At 36.7% G+C, this 23252-nt stretch overlaps 3 protein-coding genes across 3 annotated transcripts; 2 read left to right on the forward strand and 1 right to left on the reverse strand.

Annotated features, from left to right (window-relative positions):
• Positions 1 to 4420: 4420 nt before the first annotated feature.
• Positions 4421 to 5521, reverse strand: LOC133533729 (uncharacterized). The gene is made up of 2 exons (XM_061872763.1): positions 5006 to 5521; positions 4421 to 4906 (listed from the first exon to the last, which is right to left on the reverse strand). The coding sequence occupies exons 1-2, from the start codon at positions 5009 to 5011 to the stop codon at positions 4439 to 4441; spliced, it is 474 nt and encodes a 157-aa protein (XP_061728747.1). The 5' UTR covers positions 5012 to 5521; the 3' UTR covers positions 4421 to 4438.
• A 2897-nt stretch (positions 5522 to 8418) lies between these two features.
• On the forward strand, positions 8419 to 10154 carry LOC133533725 (cuticle protein 8-like). Its single transcript, XM_061872758.1, has 3 exons — positions 8419 to 8859; positions 8990 to 9241; positions 9478 to 10154. Exons 1-3 carry the CDS (start codon positions 8848 to 8850, stop codon positions 9745 to 9747), a joined length of 534 nt encoding a protein of 177 aa, XP_061728742.1. The 5' UTR covers positions 8419 to 8847; the 3' UTR covers positions 9748 to 10154.
• Positions 10155 to 14069: 3915 nt separating this feature from the next.
• On the forward strand, positions 14070 to 22838 carry LOC133533702 (uncharacterized). The gene is made up of 7 exons (XM_061872734.1): positions 14070 to 14095; positions 14227 to 14535; positions 14636 to 14918; positions 19198 to 19431; positions 19881 to 20042; positions 21889 to 22241; positions 22472 to 22838. The coding sequence occupies exons 1-7, from the start codon at positions 14084 to 14086 to the stop codon at positions 22733 to 22735; spliced, it is 1617 nt and encodes a 538-aa protein (XP_061728718.1). The 5' UTR covers positions 14070 to 14083; the 3' UTR covers positions 22736 to 22838.
• Positions 22839 to 23252: the final 414 nt, after the last annotated feature.

The raw sequence follows: 23252 nt of genomic DNA on the forward strand, positions 1-23252 counted from the left end.
CAGAAAAAAACGCATCTACTCCTCTATCTACTAAGCCAAAAACGAGATCTCATAAGAAATTAGAGTGGGAAAAATGGACTCCTTATTAGACATAAATAGAATATACTACGATGTATCAAATCCAGCTGGGTATAGTAGTTTAAATAATCTGATAAAGGAAATGAAAGGTTATATGAATAGAGAGGAAGTGAAAAAATGGTTGCAGTCCCAAGAAGCGTACACTCTACATAAACCTGTTCATAAACGTTTTTCGCGTAACAAATACATCCTGTCTAACTACAATGAACTATGGCAAGCTGACCTAAGTGATATGCGTACCTATAGTGAATACAACGATGGGTATAAATATATTCTTTGTGTTATTGATGTATTTAGTAAATATGCTTTTGCAAGAGTAATGAAAAAGAAGGATTCTGAAACGGTTAAAACATGTTTTGAAAGCATATTTACGGAAGCAAATGCAACTCCTAGACACATTCAATCTGATAAGGGTACAGAATTTGTTTCAAAGACAGTAAGAGCTTATTTTAAAAGCAAGAATATAAATTATTATACTACCAATAATCCAGATATTAAGGCTAGCATAGTTGAAAGATTTCAAAGAACTCTTAAAACAAAAATGTGGCGTTATTTCACTCATAATAACACTTACAATTACACTAATATATTACAAGATCTTCTTTATTCATATAACCATAGCTATCATTCCAGCATAAAAATGCGTCCAGTTGATGTTAACTTTGGTAATATAAGAACTGTTTGGTGTAACTTATACGAACGAAAAAATTATACACGACCTTTATTAGGAAAGGCAAGGCTAAATGTAGGTGATCATGTAAGGATAACAAAATATAAACATATATTTCAAAAGGGTTATGAAACTAATTGGAGTGATGAAATATTTGTGATTGCATCCGTTATTAATAGGTATCCGTGGGTTGTTTATACTTTAAAAGATTTAGAAGGGGAACCTATAATTGGTACATTTTATTCTAAAGAATTACAAAAAGTAACTCATCACCCCTCCATCAAGTATAAAATCGATAAAATAATACGCTCGCGGCGTATTGGCGGCAGAAAGGAGGTGTTCGTGAAGTGGCGAGGTTATCCCAATAAATTCAATTCCTGGATACCGTCATCTAGCTTAGAAACATTATGAGTGAAAACAGTTTTTACTTAACTTTGTTGAGTAATAGCTCATCTGATTATTACAATGATAATACCACTGCCCATTTTTTAACAAAATTACCTAAAACTATTAAATTAGAAGGAGAATGGGTCGTTGGCTTAGTAGAATTTCAATACCCTTGTTCCATGTATAATGTTCAAGATCTTGAAAATATAATTTATATTAAAAAAAAAGTAAAAGGACATGCGGGCAAGACAGATAAAATTGTTGATATGAAAACTCATATACCAGCGACTTCATATGACAATATTGATCATTTTCTTAATGCATTCAATGAAAATCCACTGTTAAAGAATAAAGCTAGATTCAAATATGATCAAATCTCGAAAATGGTGTCAGCGGTAGCAATGGATAAAGAAATTATGTCAATTACAACAACTCCCATATTAAGTCTGCAGTTAGGCTTTGCACCGAGATCAAATTTAAAAGACATCTCAATGGGAAAACATCCAGCCAATTTATACTTAGGTTTACCCTCACAAATGTTCGTTTATACTGATATCATTCATCCACAAGTGGTGGGAGATGTTATAACAGCATTACTAAGAATAATACCATTAGATCCAACTAAGTTTATCTATGGTGCTTACAAAACACATATTTTCTCACCTGCTCACTATGTACCCGTATTACGAAGAGAATTTGATACTATAGAAATAGATATAAGATCAACTACCGGAGCTAGAATACCATTCCAGTTTGGGTCTTCTTGCGTGAAACTACACTTCCAACGAATAAAATGAATTATAAAAGATCATCTATCTCCTGTCCATATGAACATTACTATTCACATCAAGCTGGCACTGGTATCGGAATTGTATATAAAGGGGTTCCATTTCAACGAGGACATGGAATTGGAAGTTTTTTGGGTGGTCTTTTTAGGTCTGTGCTACCATTATTATCTAGTGGTTTTAAAACAGTGGGAAAAGAAACTTTAGATGCAGGGATCGGCCTTTTATCCGATATGGTAAACTCACGACCAATGGATAGTTCGATTAGATCTAGGTTTAAAGAAGCAAGTGCCAACTTAAAAAGAAAAGCAGATGAAAAAATTGATTCATTGATGTCGGGGTCTGGGTATAAAATGTCTACAAAAAGACGTGAACCGTTCATTAACTTAAAAGCATCGCGACGAAGAGGAGCTAAAAAACAAAAGAAAAATAATATTGAAGATATATTTTCAAACTAAAAATGTCATTCTTACATAGTCATTCATGTGAGTGCGCCAAATCTGAGTTAGACTTATTTGCTCTACCATCAACTCAAACCAGCATTGAAAGTGGTCAGTGGATTCATTATAAACCAATTTCATCACTAAGTGATGATGGCCCTATCGAGTTTCAAGTTCCCGGGTCGGGCGATGATTACATTGATCTATCACATACTTTGTTGCTTATAAAGGCCAAAATATTGAATCAGGATGGAACGAAAATAAAAGCTGACGCAGACGTTGCCCCAGTTAATAATTGGTTACATTCCCTTTTTAGCCAGCTAGACATCTATTTAAATCAGAAGCTCATATCACCTCCAAACAATACATATGCTTACCGAGCCTATATGGAAAATCTGCTTAATTATGGTTCAGGAGCCAAAAAATCTCATTTGACTTGTGGATTGTGGTATGAAGATACCCCCAACTACATGGACAGTGTTGACTCGAATAACAAAGGATTTCACGAAAGAATGGAGTTTGTCAAAGAAAGCAATGAAGTTGAAATGATCGGACACTTGCATGGTGACATATTTAACCAAGAGAAATTTCTTATTAATGGTATGGAAATGCGAATAAAATTAGTCCGTTCGAAAGAAGCATTTAATTTAATTTGTCATAAGGATGGTAAATTTAAAGTACAAATAACAGATGCCAGTCTCATTATCAGAAGAGCGAGAATAAATCCGAGTGTTTTGTTAGCCCATCAAAAAGTATTAGCAACAACAACTGCCAAATACCCGATAACAAGAGCGGAAGTTAAAGTTATAACATTACCCGCAGGTATACAGGGTAAAACGTTGGATAATATATTTCTCGGGCAAGTTCCTAAAAGATGTATTATTGGATTTGTTTCAAACTCTGGGTTTAACGGTAATTTAGCTATAAATCCATTCAATTTCCAACATTATCATATGAATTCATTTAGTTTGTATGTAGATGGTCACGAAATTCCTTCTAAAACATTACAACCCTCATTTAACTCTTCAGGTTTAATAGCCACTGCTTATCATACTTTGTTTTCTGGTACTGGTATTCATTTCCATAATGAAGGTAATGCTATAAGCAGATCCAACTATATGGGTGGTTATTCTTTATTATGTTTTGATTTGACTCCTGATTTATCTGCTAGTTCAACTTCACACTGGAATCTTGTTAGACATGGAAGTGTTAGAATCGAAGTTCGTTTTGATTCAGCTTTAAATAGCACTATAAACTGTGTTGTGTATGCTGAATTTGATAACATAATTGAAATAAATAAAAATCGCGATGTCACTGTAGATTATAACAGTTAGTAATTAAATAAATACAATGTATTCACACAATTTTTATCATTACCCCTTCAACGTTGGTTGTAAAATCATCAGTAGTCAACATATACATTTTGTTTGATATGGATTCGAATGAAATACAACTGGGTATGAATAAAATAAACCAAAGGTTTAAGTCAAATGTTTTTCCTGCAAATCGCATTCCTGTTTGGATCAATTTACCTGCTTTTATTATTAGCAATTTGGACCCCGATTCTAAACCTGGGTCTCATTGGATCGCAATTTACATTGATGTGAACGGATATGGTGAATACTTTGACTCTTTTGGCCGAAAGCCTACTGGTTATCATAAGTTATTTCTAAAAAGAAATGCTAAAAGGTGGTTTCATAACCATAAATCACTTCAAAATTGTTTTACCTCAGTTTGTGGGGAATATTGTTTAGTTTATCTTTATTTTAAGTATCAAGGGAAAAAAATGTCTCAATTTCTAAATTTGTTTTCTGATAATACTTTGAGTAATGATCTAGTATTAAGAAATATGTTTAAACAAATCTTTGTGAAATAAAAGAATATGTACAATGAAATTATGTGTTTTATTTATAAAAAATATATATGTTACACAAAAAGTTCGATATACACAGTATTACAATTAAGACACTTAAAATAAGTTTGAAGCTAAACGTTAACTAAAACTATTTTAAACAATACAATATTTGAAAAACTTATTTTAGACCTAAGATTATGAAATTAAACAAAGCACTTTAACACTATTTATTTTCAGTTCCTAAACAATATTTAACACACTTAGGCTTTGCCGATAACTCTTTTGTGATGTTGTAAATGACATCACGAGCACTTTGTTCATGCGTGTCCCCTTCTCCGACGGTGTAGTATCTAACACGAAGATCGCAGTGTTTCCAATGCTCCAATGGCGAAACATTTTTAATTTTTTCCATGTCGTATACCTCTATTTTGATCAGATGTGAGGCATATGCCCCATCGTCTTGTCCAGATGTAAGGTATGCGACACCGTCTTCCGTCATTTTGGCGACCGTGGAAGATTTCTTGTAGACTTTCGGCTTCTTCTTGGACTTTTCGAAAAACACGTCGATGTTATTGGATGGTCGCTTCTTTGCTATGGCCTGCTTGACTTTGAAAGCAAGCGTCCCTTCCTCATCGCTCGCTTCGTCTTCGTGTTCATTGAAGTAGTAGTTCTTGAAGGTATTCTCGGTAAACTGAAATAATAATATCAATTAAAATTACACACAAACATACACACAAGAGTTAAACATGATAATTAAACAATTATAGAGTAACACAATTTAATTACTTACATCCATGATCACAAGTGATAATCAAAACTTCAATGTGTAGAAACCAAGAGCTCTTAACTGAACTGGTGGTCTAAAGATACTATATAATTCACCCTCAGCAGCGGCCTTTTTATATGAATTTGTGTTTAAAAAAAACCTCAGGCACGCTAGTGGGAACAGAGGACCACCTAGGAAGAGACACGTTTTAACAGGATTTTGAAAGTCACTACCCCATCTATCTAACTGGTATAAACAGGAATGCAATAAATTATAGCACTAAATAACGGAAACTTTGTTTACATATACCTACAAGTTGAAACCTGACCTAAAGACGGCCATGTTAACTGTCTATCAATAATTAGCAGTCAATTTCTCACATATACCAAACTTATTTACGAGTGGATAAAAAATCAAGACAACACAAATGTCTCGATCAATAATAATCTGGAATCAATAAAATTTAAGACAAAAAGTGCTAACATATAGGTAAATATGTAAAATATTTGGTATGAAATCATCACCCATTATGTATATATACAACAGTTTAGGTATAATTCCTATCGTAAATACACATTATTGATTTCTTAAAAGGTTTGAAAGAGACAGCAACGTGCGAGTGCAAATCCTAACGTAACAGAGGTGGCTATATAAAAAACCCTATTGAATAAAAATAGTATAGGTATGATACCTAGTCGTAAGTACATACAGAGTAAGTAAGTATGTAATTGTATATAAATAAATGGGCGTTGCAAACAATACAGGTTTGAAAGAGACAGCATGAAAATCGTGGCACGTTAAGGGCCTATATAAAAGAAATACCTAATCTTAAGTACATAAGAAAAGGAAGTAAATATGTAATTATATATAAACAGGCGTTGCAACCAATATTGTTCTCGCAACGTAACAGAGGTGGCTATATAAAAAAACCCAATTGAATAAAAATAGTATAGGTATGATACCTAGTCGTAAGTACATACAGAGTAAGTAAGTATGTAATTGTATATAAATAAATGGGCGTTGCAAACAATACAGGTTTGAAAGAGACAGCATGCAAATCGTGGCACGTTAAGGGCCCATATAAAAAAAATACCTAATGTTAAGTACATAAGGAGGAAGTAAATATGTAATTATATATAAATAGGCGTTGCAACCAATATTGTTTTCTCAAAGAGCTGTACAGTTTGAAGGAGGCGACATGCAAAATCGTAACGTAATAGGTGTTCATATAAAAAAAAACCTATGTAATATAAATAGGTCAGGTAAAATACTTATTCCTAAGTAGATATGGAGTAAGTAAATATGTAATAATTATTAAATTAATTAATTGTTGCAAACACGTACAGAATAAATAAGATCGGAGTGAGACCACAGGCAGTAACAATAGCATGTCGCCGAGTCGTGGTAACAATAGAGACAATAGAAAGGGCCGGCGAGGGTTTTATGGTAGAGTCGACGAGCGTGTATTGTTTATGTAGCGGAGGGCAGAAGTGATAGAAGGAGACTCCGGGCACTGTCGGGACCTATCGCAATCGATCCAAATGGGGCCCTATGTGTTTTTTTTTTTTTTTTTTTTTTTTTTTTTTTTTTTTTTTTTTTTTTTTTTTTTTTTTTTTTTTTTTTTGTAGGTCGGGAAGACTGGGATCAGGGGTGGGACACCTGGTGGGCGAGGGGCGGAGCTAAAGGGGGGGCGTGAAACCATGGGGCAGAACCGGCGCTTCTATACTACTTTTTTGTTGATTAAAAATAATATACTAAGGTAGAGGTCTGATTATATTTTTCCTGTAAATTTTATATGTGAAAAATTAATAATTTTTCGTCGGTAAACTTCGAAGATAAAGGGGGGGAACGGTAATTATTTTTTCACATTTTCCTTTATAAATAAAATTATTTTCTTTATGAAAAAAGAAGAAAAAATGTTTTGGAATGTACAATTGGAGCTCTTTCAAAGGATACCCCTTTTGACCTAGTCACTAGAATTTGAAATTTTGCCCCCTCTTCATATTGGGCATTTTCCATGATTAATAAAAAAGAAAAAAATAATAATACTTTCAATGTGTCTGGGTTAGCATTGTTCATAACTATTCCAAATTTCAAATCGATAGCTTAAGTGGTTCTCGAGATATTTAGCGATGTGACAGACGGACGGACAGACAGATTCGCACCTTTTGTTCCATTTTGGTACGGAACCCTCGGTGGGCGAGTCCGACTCGCACTTGTCCGGTTAACATTTAAATGCGTAAATAAATAAATATATTAAATCAAATAATTATAACGAATAAGTATATCTAATTTATATTAGGGAGGCCCCCACGTTGAAATGCCATCTGAAGTTTGTCTCACGTTCGCCGCGCAATCTACTTACTGTTTTTACTAGCTAAGTACCCTTTTTCAAGCTGTTGAGGTAAATAAACATTTGTCAGATTAAGTACTTACCTATAAATCGTTTTACGCAGACTTTTTATTGCTATTGAGAGAGCAAGGGAGCAAAGTTTGATATTTCTTCGAGTGCTTATTTTGAGTCTCGTGCAAGCGAAAGATTCTATAATTGATAACTTACTACAGTAAGGAACTCAAGAGCGGACGAGATGTAAATAACTTTGATCTCGTGTAGTACACAAAAAATTCAAGACAGCAGTGTGAACATATTTGAAAGTTAAAAATACAACCTCAAAAAATGTAATCCGTCTTCATCACTATTTCACTCATGTTTTCTTAAGGTATTCTAACCATTGAATACTTACATCAATGATTCTAACAATTATGTTTAACTACCGCAATAAAACAAAACGAAAGAAAATTCAATTAAATAATATCTAAGGAAATAATGAGGTAGTAACGAACATCAATTGACAGTTCAATCGACCACTTTTTTTTGTAAAAAAAACTTTGTAAGATACGGTCCGAATTGCGGATACAACTATTTGTCAACTATAGTAGAGATCGTTAAGAGTAGAATTATTTGTTTTGCGTAACAATTGCGTATTTTTTTAAATTCATTGTTTTGATTGTATAATAAAATACGTAAAATATGGTGTTTTAATTAAATTTTAAACTTTTATTTCATTAATTAATTATTACGATTGAGGACTCCTAGGGTGTTTTGGAACGATACGGTCTGACTTATTTTGGGGGTCTAATATCAATTGTCAATATACCGTTGCATAACGTATGCACTTATTTTTGTCTCTTTCTTTTTGCTAATGACTTGAAAGGGACAAAGACAATAGAATCCAAATATTCCGAACTTGTAATAGGCCCCGCACGTTGGAATGACATGCGAATATAAAGGTCACTTGAATGTTATTTTGTCTCACTGTTTTTAAGCACAAATTACCCTTGTTCCAGCTGCTGTCGTAAAAAAAAATTGACATGTGCTTGTCGGACCACGTATACGAGTAATTAAGTGTTCGGAAGCTGTAGGTCGGTATAAAAAAAAAAACATTAAAGGGGACATAAGTTATTCCCCCATTTACAAATTTCTAAACTTTATGACGTTAGGGTCATGCTTAAAACAGTCGAGTTGTATCTAACTAATTCGTGATTTCTCGAATATCATATTTTTGTAATTACGGCTTCAGTATCCTACGGTTTTTCATCGTTTAGTTTGTATCAGTAACATTATTACTGTGATTACTCAGATTTTATATGCTTCCAGTATTGTTTAATGATATCAATATTCTTATAATATTTGTTGGACATACGACAGACAGAGCTAACCCGGGGCAAGGTCGATTAGTCAACTTCTACTTACGCATGTCACTTACTAACTACACGGGTTACTTTTATCCATTTACTATAAAATAGGCAAGTACAATCTGAAATTATTCATTTACTGTTCAAACACGACAGAGAAAGCTAGCAAAATGTTCTCCAAAGTAAGTCGGTACTTACTTACCTGTGACTACGTTCTGTTATATATATGAATAATAATGTTCCTAAATTAATTTATACGAAATTCTATCTCTGTCAATGCAGAAGAATCTTATTTTATTGTTTTAATTGCAGTTAGTGGCTCTGTGCGCATTCGTGGCGGTTTGCCAGGCTGGTCTCTTGCCTGAGCCCCACTACTCACATGCCGAAGCCGTCTCATCCCAAAGCATCGTGCGTCACGATGAGCAGCCCCATCACTCCTCCAAATTGATCGCCGCTCCCGTCGCCAAGCTGGCTGTCGTCGCTCCCGTTGCCTACCACGCTGCTCCCGCCACCCACTACGCCGCCCCCATCGCTAAGGTCGTAGCTCACCACGAGGAAGAAATCGTGAGTTTTGAACATTGCAGTCCATAAAATATATCTTATCATGATATGTTCATGTAGGTATGTTAAATATCTTTTGCCTTACTGTATATATAGCAAGTAAATAAAAACTTCAGAAACAATCAATAAACGATTCTGAAATCTTCTACATTATTTTATAAATTTTTCCGAATTACAATTGTTAAGATACTATAAGTGTGTAAATAATGTACGTTACTGATATGTTGTATCTACTACAGGCGTACCCCAAATACGAGTACACTTATTCTGTGGCTGACGGACACACCGGCGACAACAAGTCCCAGCAGGAGACCCGCGACGGAGATGTCGTGAAGGGCTCTTACTCTTTCCACGAGGCTGACGGCTCCATCCGCACCGTGGAGTACACCGCTGACGACCACAATGGCTTCAACGCGGTGGTGCACAACACCGCCCCCACGCACGCGCCCGCCGTCCTCAAGGCCGCTCCCGTCCTCGTGAAGGCTGCGCCCGTCTACTACCACCACTAAATTGTTATTTTGATGTAGGAATTGTTATTTATTGTTAATATAGATACTTGCGAATGATAAATGAATAAAATTATTTTTAAACCAAAACCCCTTCTAATACTTACCCCAAAAACTACATACAATAAATAATGTTTAATTTCATCAGGGACTGCATAACCGAAAAATAAAGGTATAAAACTCTACCGGAATTTCGTTATACCGTTTCATTTTAGTTGGATTTCGAAAACCGATTGGTGAAATTGCTTTGAAATTAGAAAACTAAAAGGCGTATCAACATAATCATTATAATAATTGGTCAGTAATTGATTAATTTTAGTCTCCCTTGCACCTATGTATACATATGAGCTCGAGTAAGATGATGTTTGTGCTACTTAATATCAAATAAAGATGATATTTTTGAAATTGAAGCAGGCCCTTTTATTATTTTTATTTACATATAACAAGCCTATATACTTACTTTTGAGAACATTTTGCTATTTTCTCCGTAGTGTATGAAAAATGAATGATAACTTGATTATTGTGCTAGAGCGTTTTATACTTAGTACCTGGGCGACCGAGCTTTGCTCCGTTATAATTATTTATTGTAATATGGTGGTGTTTAGGTGATAATCTACATAAACTTAAAAAGTAAAATGAGAACTGACAATTATTATATTTACAATCGATTTCTGTGTAGATCAGGTGTTTGATTTCAGTGATCCTAAAAACTGATATGATCACATGAAGGCTTTCCTGATTTTTATTTTATTTAGGTCCTTTTTCAGAATGAAAGGTGAAATATTAAAATATAATAAAAAAAATTGTGCCACCAAAGTCACACAATACGCTCGGGCGGAGAAGTGCCCTAAGACTATCACAGCTAAACATACCATAGATATTTCTGATAGGTTTTCAAGGTAAAATGTGAACTGACAATTATTATTATTTACAATCGATTTCTGTGTAGATCAGGTGTTCGATTTCAGTGATCCTAAAAACTGATATGATCACATGAAGGCTTTCCTTACTTTTTTATATTTAGGTCCTTTAGGTCAAATATTCAAAATATAACAAAAAAAATTGGGCCACTAAAGTCACACAATACGCTCGGGTCAGAGAAGTGCCGTAAGACTATCACAGCTAAACATACCATAGATATTATCTGATAGGTTTTCAAGATGTCGCTTTTCAACATTGTCTCAGGTCTGGGTGTTTGTGCTACCTTCGTTGTTTCTGATTTCCATAACAAAAGTGCTTTAGCTACTTACTTGTGATGTTATCCACATTAATTTGATAGTTTTTTCCGATATTCCTAATCTCAACCTTACAGCACTTTGTCACAAAGTAACGCCATCTATTGTCAATTTCTCTTATTACATAGCTCGTGAGCTATGGTTCAATTTGGTCAATACGCATTGCGTGAGGCATAGTAGTTAGTTTTTATGTCATTATCCGAGAGATGGTGTCACAAAAACTACCCTAGAAACTGTATTTAAAATTTGTATCGGTATTTTTTTCGTTTTACACTATTGCTTCATAAGTCTCAATAAAATAAAAACACGAAAGCATAAATCTTATTCGCGTAATCAGTATAGGTAAATGTTAGACATATTTATGAGAAATATATATTGTTATCTCAAACATTAACTAAATTTTTTTACTAAATTAAACTTCTCTAAAACAATGAACATTAAAAAATTATATATAAACTTGAACATATAAAAAAAAACTAAAGTTAGTCACCGAGTGAGATTCGAACCCGTAACACTCGTTTCTAGCCGTCCGCGTCTTAACCCGCTGGACCAGACGGACAGTAGCCGGCAACACGGAATTAGCGACCATATTCTGCATCGAAAGAAAAACGCATGAAAACTCGAAAACACGCGTTTTCCCAAACATAAGACTAATCTAGATCGATTGTATACCCCAAAAACCCCCATATACCAAATTTCAGCGAAATCGTTAGAGCAGTTTCCGAGATCACAGAAATATATATATATACAAGAATTGCTCGTTTAAAGGTATAAGATTTATAGAAACATGTTTTGAACTGTACCCCTAGTGTAAATAAATTCGATTTCGAAACGTGACGTACGCGTTTGCGTTTAGTCTGATTTTGTGTTGGATTTAGAAAGAGCGCGCCAAGCGGGACGTTTTGGAAACTCAAAATCCTATACAAAATGAGACTTAACGCAAACGCATTCGTCACGTTATGATGTCGATCATATTTACACTAGGGGTACTGATAGTACACACTATTTGACCTTGCCTTATGTCAAAGTGCCAAAGTGCCGCAGGAGCTAATGAGTATTTTAATATATGAATTAGAGAATTACTTTAACAAGTTGCTGTGTCAGTCAATTATCTATTTTATAATATGAAGTACGAATCTTAAAGAAATGAGACTATTTCTTAGTATGACCTTGTAACACCTACAAACTATTTTTTTGCCGTTTTTTTTAGATAGGGGTACGGAACCCTTCGTGCGCGAGTCCCACTCGCACTTGGCCGGTTTTTTTATTACGTTCATTTGGATTTGATTTAGTTAGATTTTTTTGGTATTTGATACTAAGTATTTTCCTCGCGTTGGTGTGGTGAAAACATTTGTGTTTCACTCGGAGGCAAAGTTTGTTTAACCCTCGTTTCTTGAAACCCTCGCAACGCTCAAGATTCCACTTCTCGAACTCAATTTCGGAATCTTTCGATTGCTCGGGTATCAATATTAGTACGAGCTGTTTAACGAAAACTTTGTCCCCTTGTAAAAGAAATAATGTTGAATTTTAGTTTGTATGTAATACTTAAATCACGATATATCCGTTAAACTAAAAACTGTGCCCCTTTTAAAGGTCGTTTTGGGCCTTATAGTATATAAATTAGTACAATACAAATCTAGTGTCTTTTTATCCTTGCGTTGAATGCGTGAGGTTTTAAAGGAGATTCAATTGTATGACTCTGAGACACCAAAATTTTTATTATATTTAAAAAAAAAAGATTCTGTACCTATCATTAAAGCACCTCAAGTCTTCTTGCACCCAGGGCACTTCCTCGTGGTGATGGTGGTAACGGTCAGAAGTTCGATTTTGACCGGCTAAGCCCCTAGATGCAAATTACGCCGTCATGGCAAGAAGATTAAAAGATTCGATGCGTTGTGATGCCTCTGGAGTCCACCCTGCCGGGGAAGAGATGCAAGCGGCGGATCCATCAGGAAGCGGTCAGCTTCTGGTGTGGGGACACCCCGAAAGGACTACTGACCTTAGCAAAAAACTTATTTGTATTTCTTGTGGAGTAAATCTTATGAGAAATAGAAAACGTTCGCGAACATATACACTTTCTTGTTCTGAAATAAATGAAGAAGCCTATGAATATTTTAAAAAGCTTCCATCCAGTAGCAGTCGTTCCTTAAGTCCAAATGACTGCGTATGTCAGAAGTGTTGGCAGAGATTTATTCGAAATAGACAGTCCAAAAATAACGATAATATTGAAATACAATCTATCGAAGAAAGTTCGGCAGAAACAAAAGATCTTATCAGACTTGACATATCAAGAGCATCCAGTATACAATGTCAATGCATTTTCGGGGTCAAAATATCAATTAACGAAATATTATGTTTATGTGTTAGCAGAAAAAGCTTAGCGGGTAAAGATTCAATAAAAGGTTACTATTGTAGGTGTAAAAATGGTACGCGAACCATCGCATCGGTACCTGTGTTCACGTAATTACTATAATCTGGTTTTTGTTCTTGGTATGCAAAACATCATAATGTACAAATAAATCCACTATCAGAAGATCTAGAAAATATATGCATAAGATTTGATAATCCAGATGAAGAGGATGCTGAAAAATAATTATTATTTTTCAACATCCTGTAAAATGAGGCGCATTCGCTGAACGGCACTAAAAATATTTTTCTGAACATATACTCCTCTGAAGTAAAACACTGGTATATAAATTATCGCTGCACGCCATATGGCCCAAATCGGGCATGGTTCTTTATCAATTGTATTATGCTAAGTTAAAAGTTTGTTTAGTATAAGTGTCATCGTGTCATTCACAAAGATGGGTGCCTTGACTCTTATTATCATGTTATTAAAGGTGAGATTTGACTAATCTCTGCGCGTCATCGTGGATGACACGAACTATAAACCACTAACCGCTCTTCATTAAAACATGATTTGTATCTAGAGCAGTAACACCGTATGTGAGATGTCGCCCGCGGCAAGGTCGGCTGTGCCAAAAACTTGTTTTACTACTTACTCCACTCTAGAATACCAAGACACCTTCAACAGTTTGTAAGTATAAAACAAGTACTCACTGCTTGCACTTTGTCATTTACAATTTGAACGTATCAAAATCAATATGTTCTCCAAAGTAAGTATAATAAAGTACCTACTCAAGTTATTCTTGAGTAGGTAAGGTACTTATGCCCATGGGCATAAGTGCTAGTATTTATTATAGTAGTAACAAAATGTGAACTTACTCATTTTATTTATCATACACAGATCGTAGCCCTATGCGCATTTGCGGCTGTAGCCCAGGCCGGCCTCCTGGTTGAGCCGCACTACTCCTCGGCCGCCGCCGTCTCCTCGCAGAGCATTGTGCGCCACGACCAGCCCCAGGCCGTAGCCCACAAGCTGGTGGCTGCCCCCGTCGCCTACCACGCCGCTCCCGCTCACGTTGCCTACCACGCCGCTCCCGCTCCCGTGAGCTACCACGCTGCTTCCGCCCCCATCGCCTACCATGCTGCTCCTGCTACTGTCCACTACGCCGCCCCCGTCGCTAAAGTTGTTGCTCACCACGAGGAAGAAATTGTAAGTTGCCTGAAGATCAAATCTAACTAATTATGTCCCTGTCATTTCTCAACATTAAAATTTTATTCAACATTTATTTTACAAAACATTTACTTTCCAGGCTCACCCCAAATACGAATACACTTATTCCGTGGCTGACGGACACACCGGCGACAACAAGTCCCAGCAGGAGACCCGCGATGGAGATGTCGTGAAGGGCTCTTACTCTTTCCACGAGGCTGACGGCTCCATCCGCACCGTGGAGTACACCGCTGACGACCACAACGGCTTCAACGCGGTGGTGCACAACACCGCCCCTACGCACGCGCCTACTGTCCTCAAGGCCGCTCCCGTCCTAGTCAAAACTGCGCCCGTCTACGCCGCTCCCACTTACTACCACCACTAAGCTACACAGTAAATTTGATACCAAAGAAGACAGAGTTGAAGCAGGAGTGCTTGTTGAATATTTATTTATTTTGTGCAATACATGAAAAGTGTCAAAAATTAAATTTGCATGTCATTTTATTTCGTTTTCCAACAATATTCTGTAAAATTCAAAATTCCTGCTTTAAACCTAAGGACATCTTACTATTGCTTTATTTATCTACTTCCAATCATGTTGCATATGATATGCAACATGATTGGAAGTAGATAAATAAGTAGATATGCAGCATATCGAATTCCTGGCAAAAATGAAGATGACAAAAAATTTAGTAAATTTCAACCGTACTTTAATTTAAATACATTAAAATGTAGATAATTTGGGGATTTAATTTGCGGTTATGTTATGATATTATAACTATTAATAAGGTTACTTGAAGGCGTATTCTGATTGTAATAACAGGCTATAAATTTGATTTGGATTTGTGATAGATACGATTTGTCAGTGTCAAAAGTGTCCTTTCTTCGACCTGAAGCTTTACTTTTGGTACTAACAGTTCATATCATCCACAACAAATACAGATCCAATTAATAACATGTTATAACAATCACAATGCGTCTCCTAGTCACAACCTGGTAATGGTATGGGTAGCGTCGACCTAAGGCTTCGAAAAGCTCGAATCTGCATAGAAACGTGGGATCCTATAACTGTTTTTTTGTCGTTAATGTTATGGCTTTGAGTTATTGCAAGTTTTTATTTAGGATCATCTGTCCCGTTGTTTGTATGTTTGTAAACAAATATTGCAACCTAAATTAGACCCACTTCCCAGTACTCGATTGAGCTGAAACTTCAAATACCTATGTAAGTTGAGTGACAATATAATATTATGGTAACATCGAGCTGATCTAATGATGGAGACAATCTCGCTAGCATGAGTTGCGTTTTCGCGCGCGGTCGGAGATAGCTATAGGAACTCTGTGATAAAACAACGCAACTTCAATGTCTTTGGATTTGATGGAATAGTCTCGATTAGTATGAGTTGACTATTGAAAGAAAAGAACATTCATGGATTCATGTTTGTGTAAAAAAATATTTTTTTGACAAAATACTTGCTTATTTACTTAGTCTTAAGCATTCTTCTCCTGTTTGATACTAAAATTTTCAGAAAAATAATGGTTCCAATTTTGACCGAAATTGCCACCTTTAAGCTCAAATTAAACTTATCCTTGTCAAGGTATCGGTAGACAACCCAGAGATTACACTCATTAAGCATTGTCTTTCAAATAAAACATATTTTGTTACGAAATACGACCGTTGAAGGTTACTGCATGGCCGTCTCTTAGGTTAGTAAGTACACAGGTTATCTCACGATGCGTTTAGTCACTGAAATGCTAGTGGTGAATTTGAAAGTATCTCGTACAAAGTTCACGCTTCAGGTTTTATATTCGCGCGATAGAAGTCAGATTGGCCATTATGTTATAAATAATAACTACTTAAAGTACTTAATCTGCAGTACCTAAGAAGACATTGATCCACTTCAGACAGTTGGACAAAAATTGTTTAAGTTTACTTGGGACAAAAAAAAACCGTATGAGGAAAGTCCTTCTACGTAGAAGGACTTTCCTCATACGGTTTTTTTTTAGGTTAAGGTTAAGTATTTTTAAGTTAATTTTGTTTATGCATTAGGTTTATGTTTAGTATTATCATTAGTTTTGTAATTTAGTTTTTAATATATTTATGTAGGTATCTCTAACTGATTATTTTCGCTGCAAGTCCTTCTCTTGTCCCATAGTTTATCTTACCCTAACTAACCTGTACCCCTAGTGTAAGTTTTATCGACATCATAACGTGACGAACGCGTTTGCGTTAAGTCTCATTTTGTATAGGATTTTGAGTTTCCAAAACGTCCCGCTTGGCGCGCTCTTTCTAAATCCAATACAAAATGAGACTAAACGCAAACGCGTACGTCACGTTTCAAAATCGAATTTATTTACACTAGAGGTACTGATCTTTCAAAATTATAAATACATATAACATTGCAATTGTTTAAAGGTCGAGTAATTAATTATAATACCCGTACATAAATTCACATTGGTTCAGAGATATACTTTGCAGCACATCACCGGGCACTACGCAGCGCGGGCGTCGGGCGTCCTGGTGGGATAAGTGAAAAACATATAGCCTACGTGGATTTGTATTAAGAATAACTTTTTGAGCTACGAAATTTTAAAATAGACATGTAATTACTCCACCTCTGTAATAAGCTGCAAAGTTAAATTAAAGGTGTGTGCGTTTTAGATGAATGAAAGGATGTGTCATCAGATACGCTATCTAAACGATGCTGTAGAGTATGTTACGTCTGCTTATCGATTAGTCATGAACAACCGGCCTGACTTACGTCACTTAGTGTCATAAATTGTGTGCTGCAGAAGAGCGAACTTTAATCCGGGAATCGTTGCATCAATCAATATTAAATTTGCCACGTTAAGTTGATATTTACACCATTGACATATATATTTCTAAGGATAGGCCTTACTGGCACTAAGAATGGCCCTAGTTCAGTGGTGTCACTCATGAATTCGAGCCAATCATGCAATCTAACGCAACTAGATGTGACCAATCGCGCGCATGATGCGAAATCATCAACCAATCTCGTTGTGGCGTTAGACTGCACGATTAGCTCAAATTCGTGTATACGTGACACCGCTGTACTGGTCCCATTCTCATTGCCCGTAAGGCCCGTCCTTAGATATATATGTCAATGATTTACACACATTAAGGAGAACTTTAGTCTGTTTGTCAGTCTACTTGTTAATATTGGGTCCACCTATGGCAATTATATCTTCTTTCAGTTCCCACGCCGTTAACATTTAGGTACACATTTAAGAAATCCAAAAAATATCCTAGGTTTAATCTTTGCTTTTTGTGACTGGTCAAAACGCAGATTGGATGCGGTGAAGAAGATACGTACACTTGGCGATTATCGGGTTTAACAACAGCATCGCTCGCAAATTACATGTGAACTGCAAGTGCGATAATATCCTAATAACGGTCGAGCAATAATCAAGATCTAACTGAACGTTTCAATCCTTGCTCAGTTTAGGACTGATTTAACAGCTTACTTATTTCAAAACACTTAGAAATGTAACTAAAACGTGTTGTGAGACGTATCTAAATCCCGATCAACATATCGATAGATCTGTCTTGATCTATCTTGTTAGCAAAGTAGTAGGCCACTTGTGTAAGTTATGTGACAAATAGTGCAATAAACTGATAGGGTTGCATATTGTTACTTAATACACATTATTATAGAATCAACGTTATAAGACAAGTTATATATGTAGTTGACACAATTTATGAGACAAGAATATATGTGACGCCCTGTAAAGGCACAGCAACGTAATTCAAGTTACAATATCAGTTTTTAAAATTCCATACTTTTAACAATAATACATAATGTTTTAAACTACATTTAACTTATTCATTACAATTTGAGGAGACTATGGTACAGTTATCATTCGTTTTAATAATACATGTGTCCAACAAAACATTACAATTTATACTAATAAGTTTTATATATTACTACATATATTCATTGGCTTGTTATAAAAAAAAAACTACTAAATCTAAACTTAACTAAAACAATTTAACCGAACATCTACCCTCTGAACCCTGGCCTCTCGGCAAGATCCCATCAGGCAGGCAGTATTCCTGCACTGTATTGCGATAGCAAGTCTAATTTGCGCGGACACGAGGGTCTCCTGTTACCTCCCTCGCCCGCTTCCTGAGCTACTTGTGGAGGCCACACGCATCTTTGCCCATGGACCGAATGTCTTGACACTAAAAACTTCTTGTGGTTGGTATCAAAACAGCTGTTTTGGTTAGTTTTAGAGCAATCTCGGGCGCCCGCCACCGCCCCAGCGTTTCTGCTGGTCGCTGAAATGTAGGACGCTGCTAACGTATCGGCGCAGGTAGCGTCCCACACCAGCGCACGGCCCGTCCTCCAGTGGATTAACGACGTTATTATTATTTATTTATTAAGAAGAGAAGCTTGTGTCTATGGGTGTTCTTTTAAACGGACATTCAAAATCTATTCAAGTTACGACTTGAGGACACGGACACTAGCGTTTTTAATGAATCATTTGAAAAAACATACAATTTCCTAAATTATTGTAAAAAATAAAATGTGCATAATTATTTACTTTCTGTCACTTTTATTACATTGCATGAAATAAATAAATATTCTACAACTAACTGCTGCCAACTTTCCTCTTTGGTATACATTTTTACGTGTAACTTAGTGGTGGTAGTAGGCGGGAGCGGTATAGACGGACGCAGCCTTGACGACGACGGGAGCGGCCTTGAAGACGGCAGGCGCGTGCGTGGGGGCGGTGTTGTGCACCACCGCGTTGAAGCCATTTTGGTCATCAGCGGCGTACTCTACGGTGCGGATGGAGCCATCAGCCTCATGGAAGGAGTAAGAGCCCTTCACGACATCTCCGTCGCGGGTCTCCTGCTGGGACTTGTTATCGCCGGTGTGTCCGTCAGCCACGGAGTAAGTGTACTCATATTTTGGGTACGCCTGTAATATACTCGTATATTAGATATCAACAAGTTACATAATTTACTTACTTTCATCTGTTACTTAGAAAAGTGGACAGAACTTTTGAAACGGTTTTTTCGGAATAATTTGTATAATTTCTTAGTTGTTATAATTTCTGTAGTTTTTATTTACTTGCTATATATATACATATAGTATCTATAATTACAATGAGACAATATACATGCAATATAACTACATGGACATATCATTCTGATTTGCATTTTAGTTTACGTATGCTATGTTGAACTCACGATTTCTTCTTCGCGGTGGGCGATAACCTTAGCGATGGGGGCGGTGTAATGTACGGCCGCTGGAGCAGCATGGTACGCGATCGGGGCCGGGGCGGCGTGGTATTCGACGTGAGTGGAAGCGGCCTGGTAGGCGACGGGGGCACCCACCAACTTGTGGGCTACGTCCTGGGGCTGGTCGTGGCGCACGATGCTCTGCGAGGAGACGGCGGCGGCCGAGGAGTAGTGCGGCTCAACCAGGAGACCGGCCTGGGCTACAGCCGCGAAGGCGCACAAAGCTACGATCTAGAACAGTGTTAGTATTTATTAATCACTTCATATTTAAGGCTTTAATTTAGTAATAATTTCAGTGTTTATGATTAAACTTACTTTGGAGAACATGATTGATTGTGTTACTTTTACGACTAATAAGTAAATGATGCTTGTCTAGAGCTGAATTCTAGTTTTATACTTGTTGTAAAATGTATCAAGCAGAACATAGCGTAACGTAACCTTGCTTCGGGTCAAATGTGATATGCGTGTAGGTTCAAATTTATAAGCAGCTTTCATTAGCCACACATCTGAAAGTCGCTTATTGTCTATTCGTACGCGTAAAACGTAAGTAATGAAATTATGCATAAGTGTTTTTGTCAAGCAGATTTTTTTCTTCATAATTTTATAGCCGACTATTCTTTGTACAGTCACTATTAATAAAGAATCATTGCCCCGAGCCCAAATTTAAAATTTCATGAGGCCGATTTGATAAATAAAATTGTGTCAAAAACTGATTTGACTACAGACAAGAGCACACACTATAACAGCCAAAACTGAATACAAACTTGTGAAAACAATTGGGTAAATAATTCGATAGTAAATACAAAAACATTATATATTATTATAATAGTATAGTACTAGATATAAGATTGTATTTTGAGTATGTTCCCTGATACAAATGTTCCATCAGTGTCACAGTTTTCTAACCAGTTTTGATCATTGTTGCAATTAGATAAGGCCCAAGTACTGGACAGGTAAGTGTGTTGCTGTTAGTAGGTACGGTCGCGGAAATTGATTCTTTAGCAAGTTGCGGTTCAAGTAAATTTGGCTGTACATACTTATGGTAAGAGCTGTCTATTGTAACGTGACACGTTAACTGCTAAAGAATCAATTTCCTCGACTGTACCTACACCTTACACAGAAGATTAAGGAAGAATGTTGAGTGCTAGCATTCGTCAACAAACTGTTGAGCAGTTTGGCGAAAAATATGTAAAATGAATATTGCTGTGTATTTCTTATCGAATTAATAAATTAAAATAAATAAAATAAATATAAATACTTTCAATCCTCTTTGGCAATACCAAATATAAAAATGAATATGCTGGATGATTTGGAGTCGTGATCCCAAATGACAAAAATGTATTAAGATGGTCATACTGGACAAGGTTTCGCATGGGATTTACCACAAAAGCGGGAAAAATATGGGAAATCTTGTTCAGTATGTTCATCTTAATACATTTTTGATATTCGGGATCACGACCCCAAGAGCACCCAGTATATGTGTATAACTATAAAACTCCCGTGTGACTCGGACATACGGGACATATTAAAATAGCTTTCAACGGGTTACTACCTGCCGTATACGTAAATTAATAAGGTAGTCGAAAGAAATCTGTCTTGGTCAAGATTTTTGAACCTTGGATAAAAAAAAATCGCAAAAGCCAACCTTATTTCAATGAAATTAAAATTTTATGAAACTTTTTTGAACGAAATCGGTTATGAAGCAATTTTTATAATTTTCGCAAAACAGTTTATTTAGGTCTGCCGAATCTGCCTAATGTGACAGACATGCAACTATGGAAATTAATATTCAGCATGGCCCGACATGATCTTAGCCGATTTGTTTAGCCATTTCACTGATCACCAACATATAAGGAGGATGTCATGTCGTACTTTTGAATGAACTAATACGTAAGCTCATGCCTCTGGCCGGAGGCAAGGTCGCATTACAACCTGATTGGGAATGCTTGCACAGTAGATAGCGAGTAAGTATAAAATCAGATTTCAATACGACACAGATATCATTCAGACTTTAGACATTGAAGCTAAACCAAACATGTTTTCCAAAGTGAGTTCACCAATGAATAAATAGAGTGCAATTAATTAAATAAATCAATACAACATATACTCAAATAATATCTTCGTTTTCCAGATCGTCGCTTTCTGCGCCTTCGCGGCTGTAGCCCAGGCCGGTCTTCTGGTTGAGCCGCACTACTCCTCGGCCGCCGCCGTCTCTTCGCAGAATATCGTGCGTCACGACCAGCCCCAGGCCGTAGCCCACAAGCTGGTGGCTGCCCCCGTCGCCTACCACGCCGCTCCCGCTCACGTCGCTTACCACGCCGCTCCCGCTCCCGTGACCTATCACGCCGCTCCCGCCCCCATTGCCTACCATGCTGCTCCTGCTGCCGTCCACTATTCTGCCCCTATCGCTAAAGTAGTAGCCCATCATGAGGAAGAAATCGTAAGTTATAGCGAAAATAAAATTCTTTAATTTACCTTTCCTGTGTTAGGGCTCCTCTACACGATGGCCCAGCGTAGGCCAGTCCAAGGGACGCAGCTATGCGGTGAAATGAGATAGCAATATCACTTGCTCCCTCTAACTTATAAATGCGTCCCTAGGACTGGCCTACGCTGGGCCATCATGTAGAGGAGCCATTAGTCGCATCATATTTACCAAACATTGGTTTGCAGGCACACCCCAAATACGAGTACACTTACTCCGTGGCTGACGGACACACCGGCGACAACAAGTCCCAGCAGGAGACCCGCGACGGAGATGTCGTGAAGGGCTCTTACTCTTTCCACGAGGCTGATGGCTCCATCCGCACTGTAGAGTACACCGCTGACGACCACAACGGCTTCAACGCGGTGGTGCACAACTCCGCCCCCACGCATGCGCCCGCCGTCATCAAGGCTGCGCCCGTCTACGCTGCTCCCGCCTACTACCACCATTAATATATTTAGTGAATTTGTAACCAAAGATGATTGAGAGAAACTGGCGGTAATTGTTGAATATTTATTTATATCATGCAAAATATAAAAAGTGTCAAAAATTAAATATGCATATTATTTCTTTCCCAACAAGTGAGGTAATTAGGTGTAAAAAAAATCATCATTTTAATAGTCCATTAGCACGTACGGTTTGTGTACACCTCCCGGTTGTAAATTAAAAAATACAGGGAATATGGCTGTTTGTGCGGTGAATGGGTGTCATATCTCATCATTTCATAAAAACTAATCGCCTGATTATTACATTTCACGCATAAGTATCGAGTTTACGTAATAGTAAATACAAAAATCCAAACCTTCGTCAGCCGCCATTATTTATAAATGTTGCCAGTTAAATGAATAATTTTTCCTCCAAATGAGGCATGACGTTAATATTGTAAAATATTACGTTTACTTTAAGTTCCTTGTATTATTAAAGAAAATTACATTTTATTATGATTTAAAATTATGTTTTTTTTAATAA

The sequence above is a fragment of the Cydia pomonella genome, unplaced genomic scaffold (assembly GCF_033807575.1).
Source record: "Cydia pomonella isolate Wapato2018A unplaced genomic scaffold, ilCydPomo1 PGA_scaffold_202, whole genome shotgun sequence".
Taxonomy (NCBI): domain Eukaryota; kingdom Metazoa; phylum Arthropoda; class Insecta; order Lepidoptera; family Tortricidae; genus Cydia; species Cydia pomonella.

Bases quoted from the DNA above. Each gene is read 5' to 3' on its own strand.
- LOC133533725 (XM_061872758.1), top strand. The intron at 9,242-9,477 runs GTGAGTTTTGAA...TATCTACTACAG, and splicing joins CTCACCACGAGGAAGAAATC to GCGTACCCCAAATACGAGTA.
- LOC133533702 (XM_061872734.1), top strand. The intron at 19,432-19,880 runs GTGTGTCCGTCA...GCGGCCTGGTAG, and splicing joins GCTGGGACTTGTTATCGCCG to GCGACGGGGGCACCCACCAA. The intron at 20,043-21,888 runs GTTAGTATTTAT...CAATTAATTAAA, and splicing joins AAGCTACGATCTAGAACAGT to TAAATCAATACAACATATAC.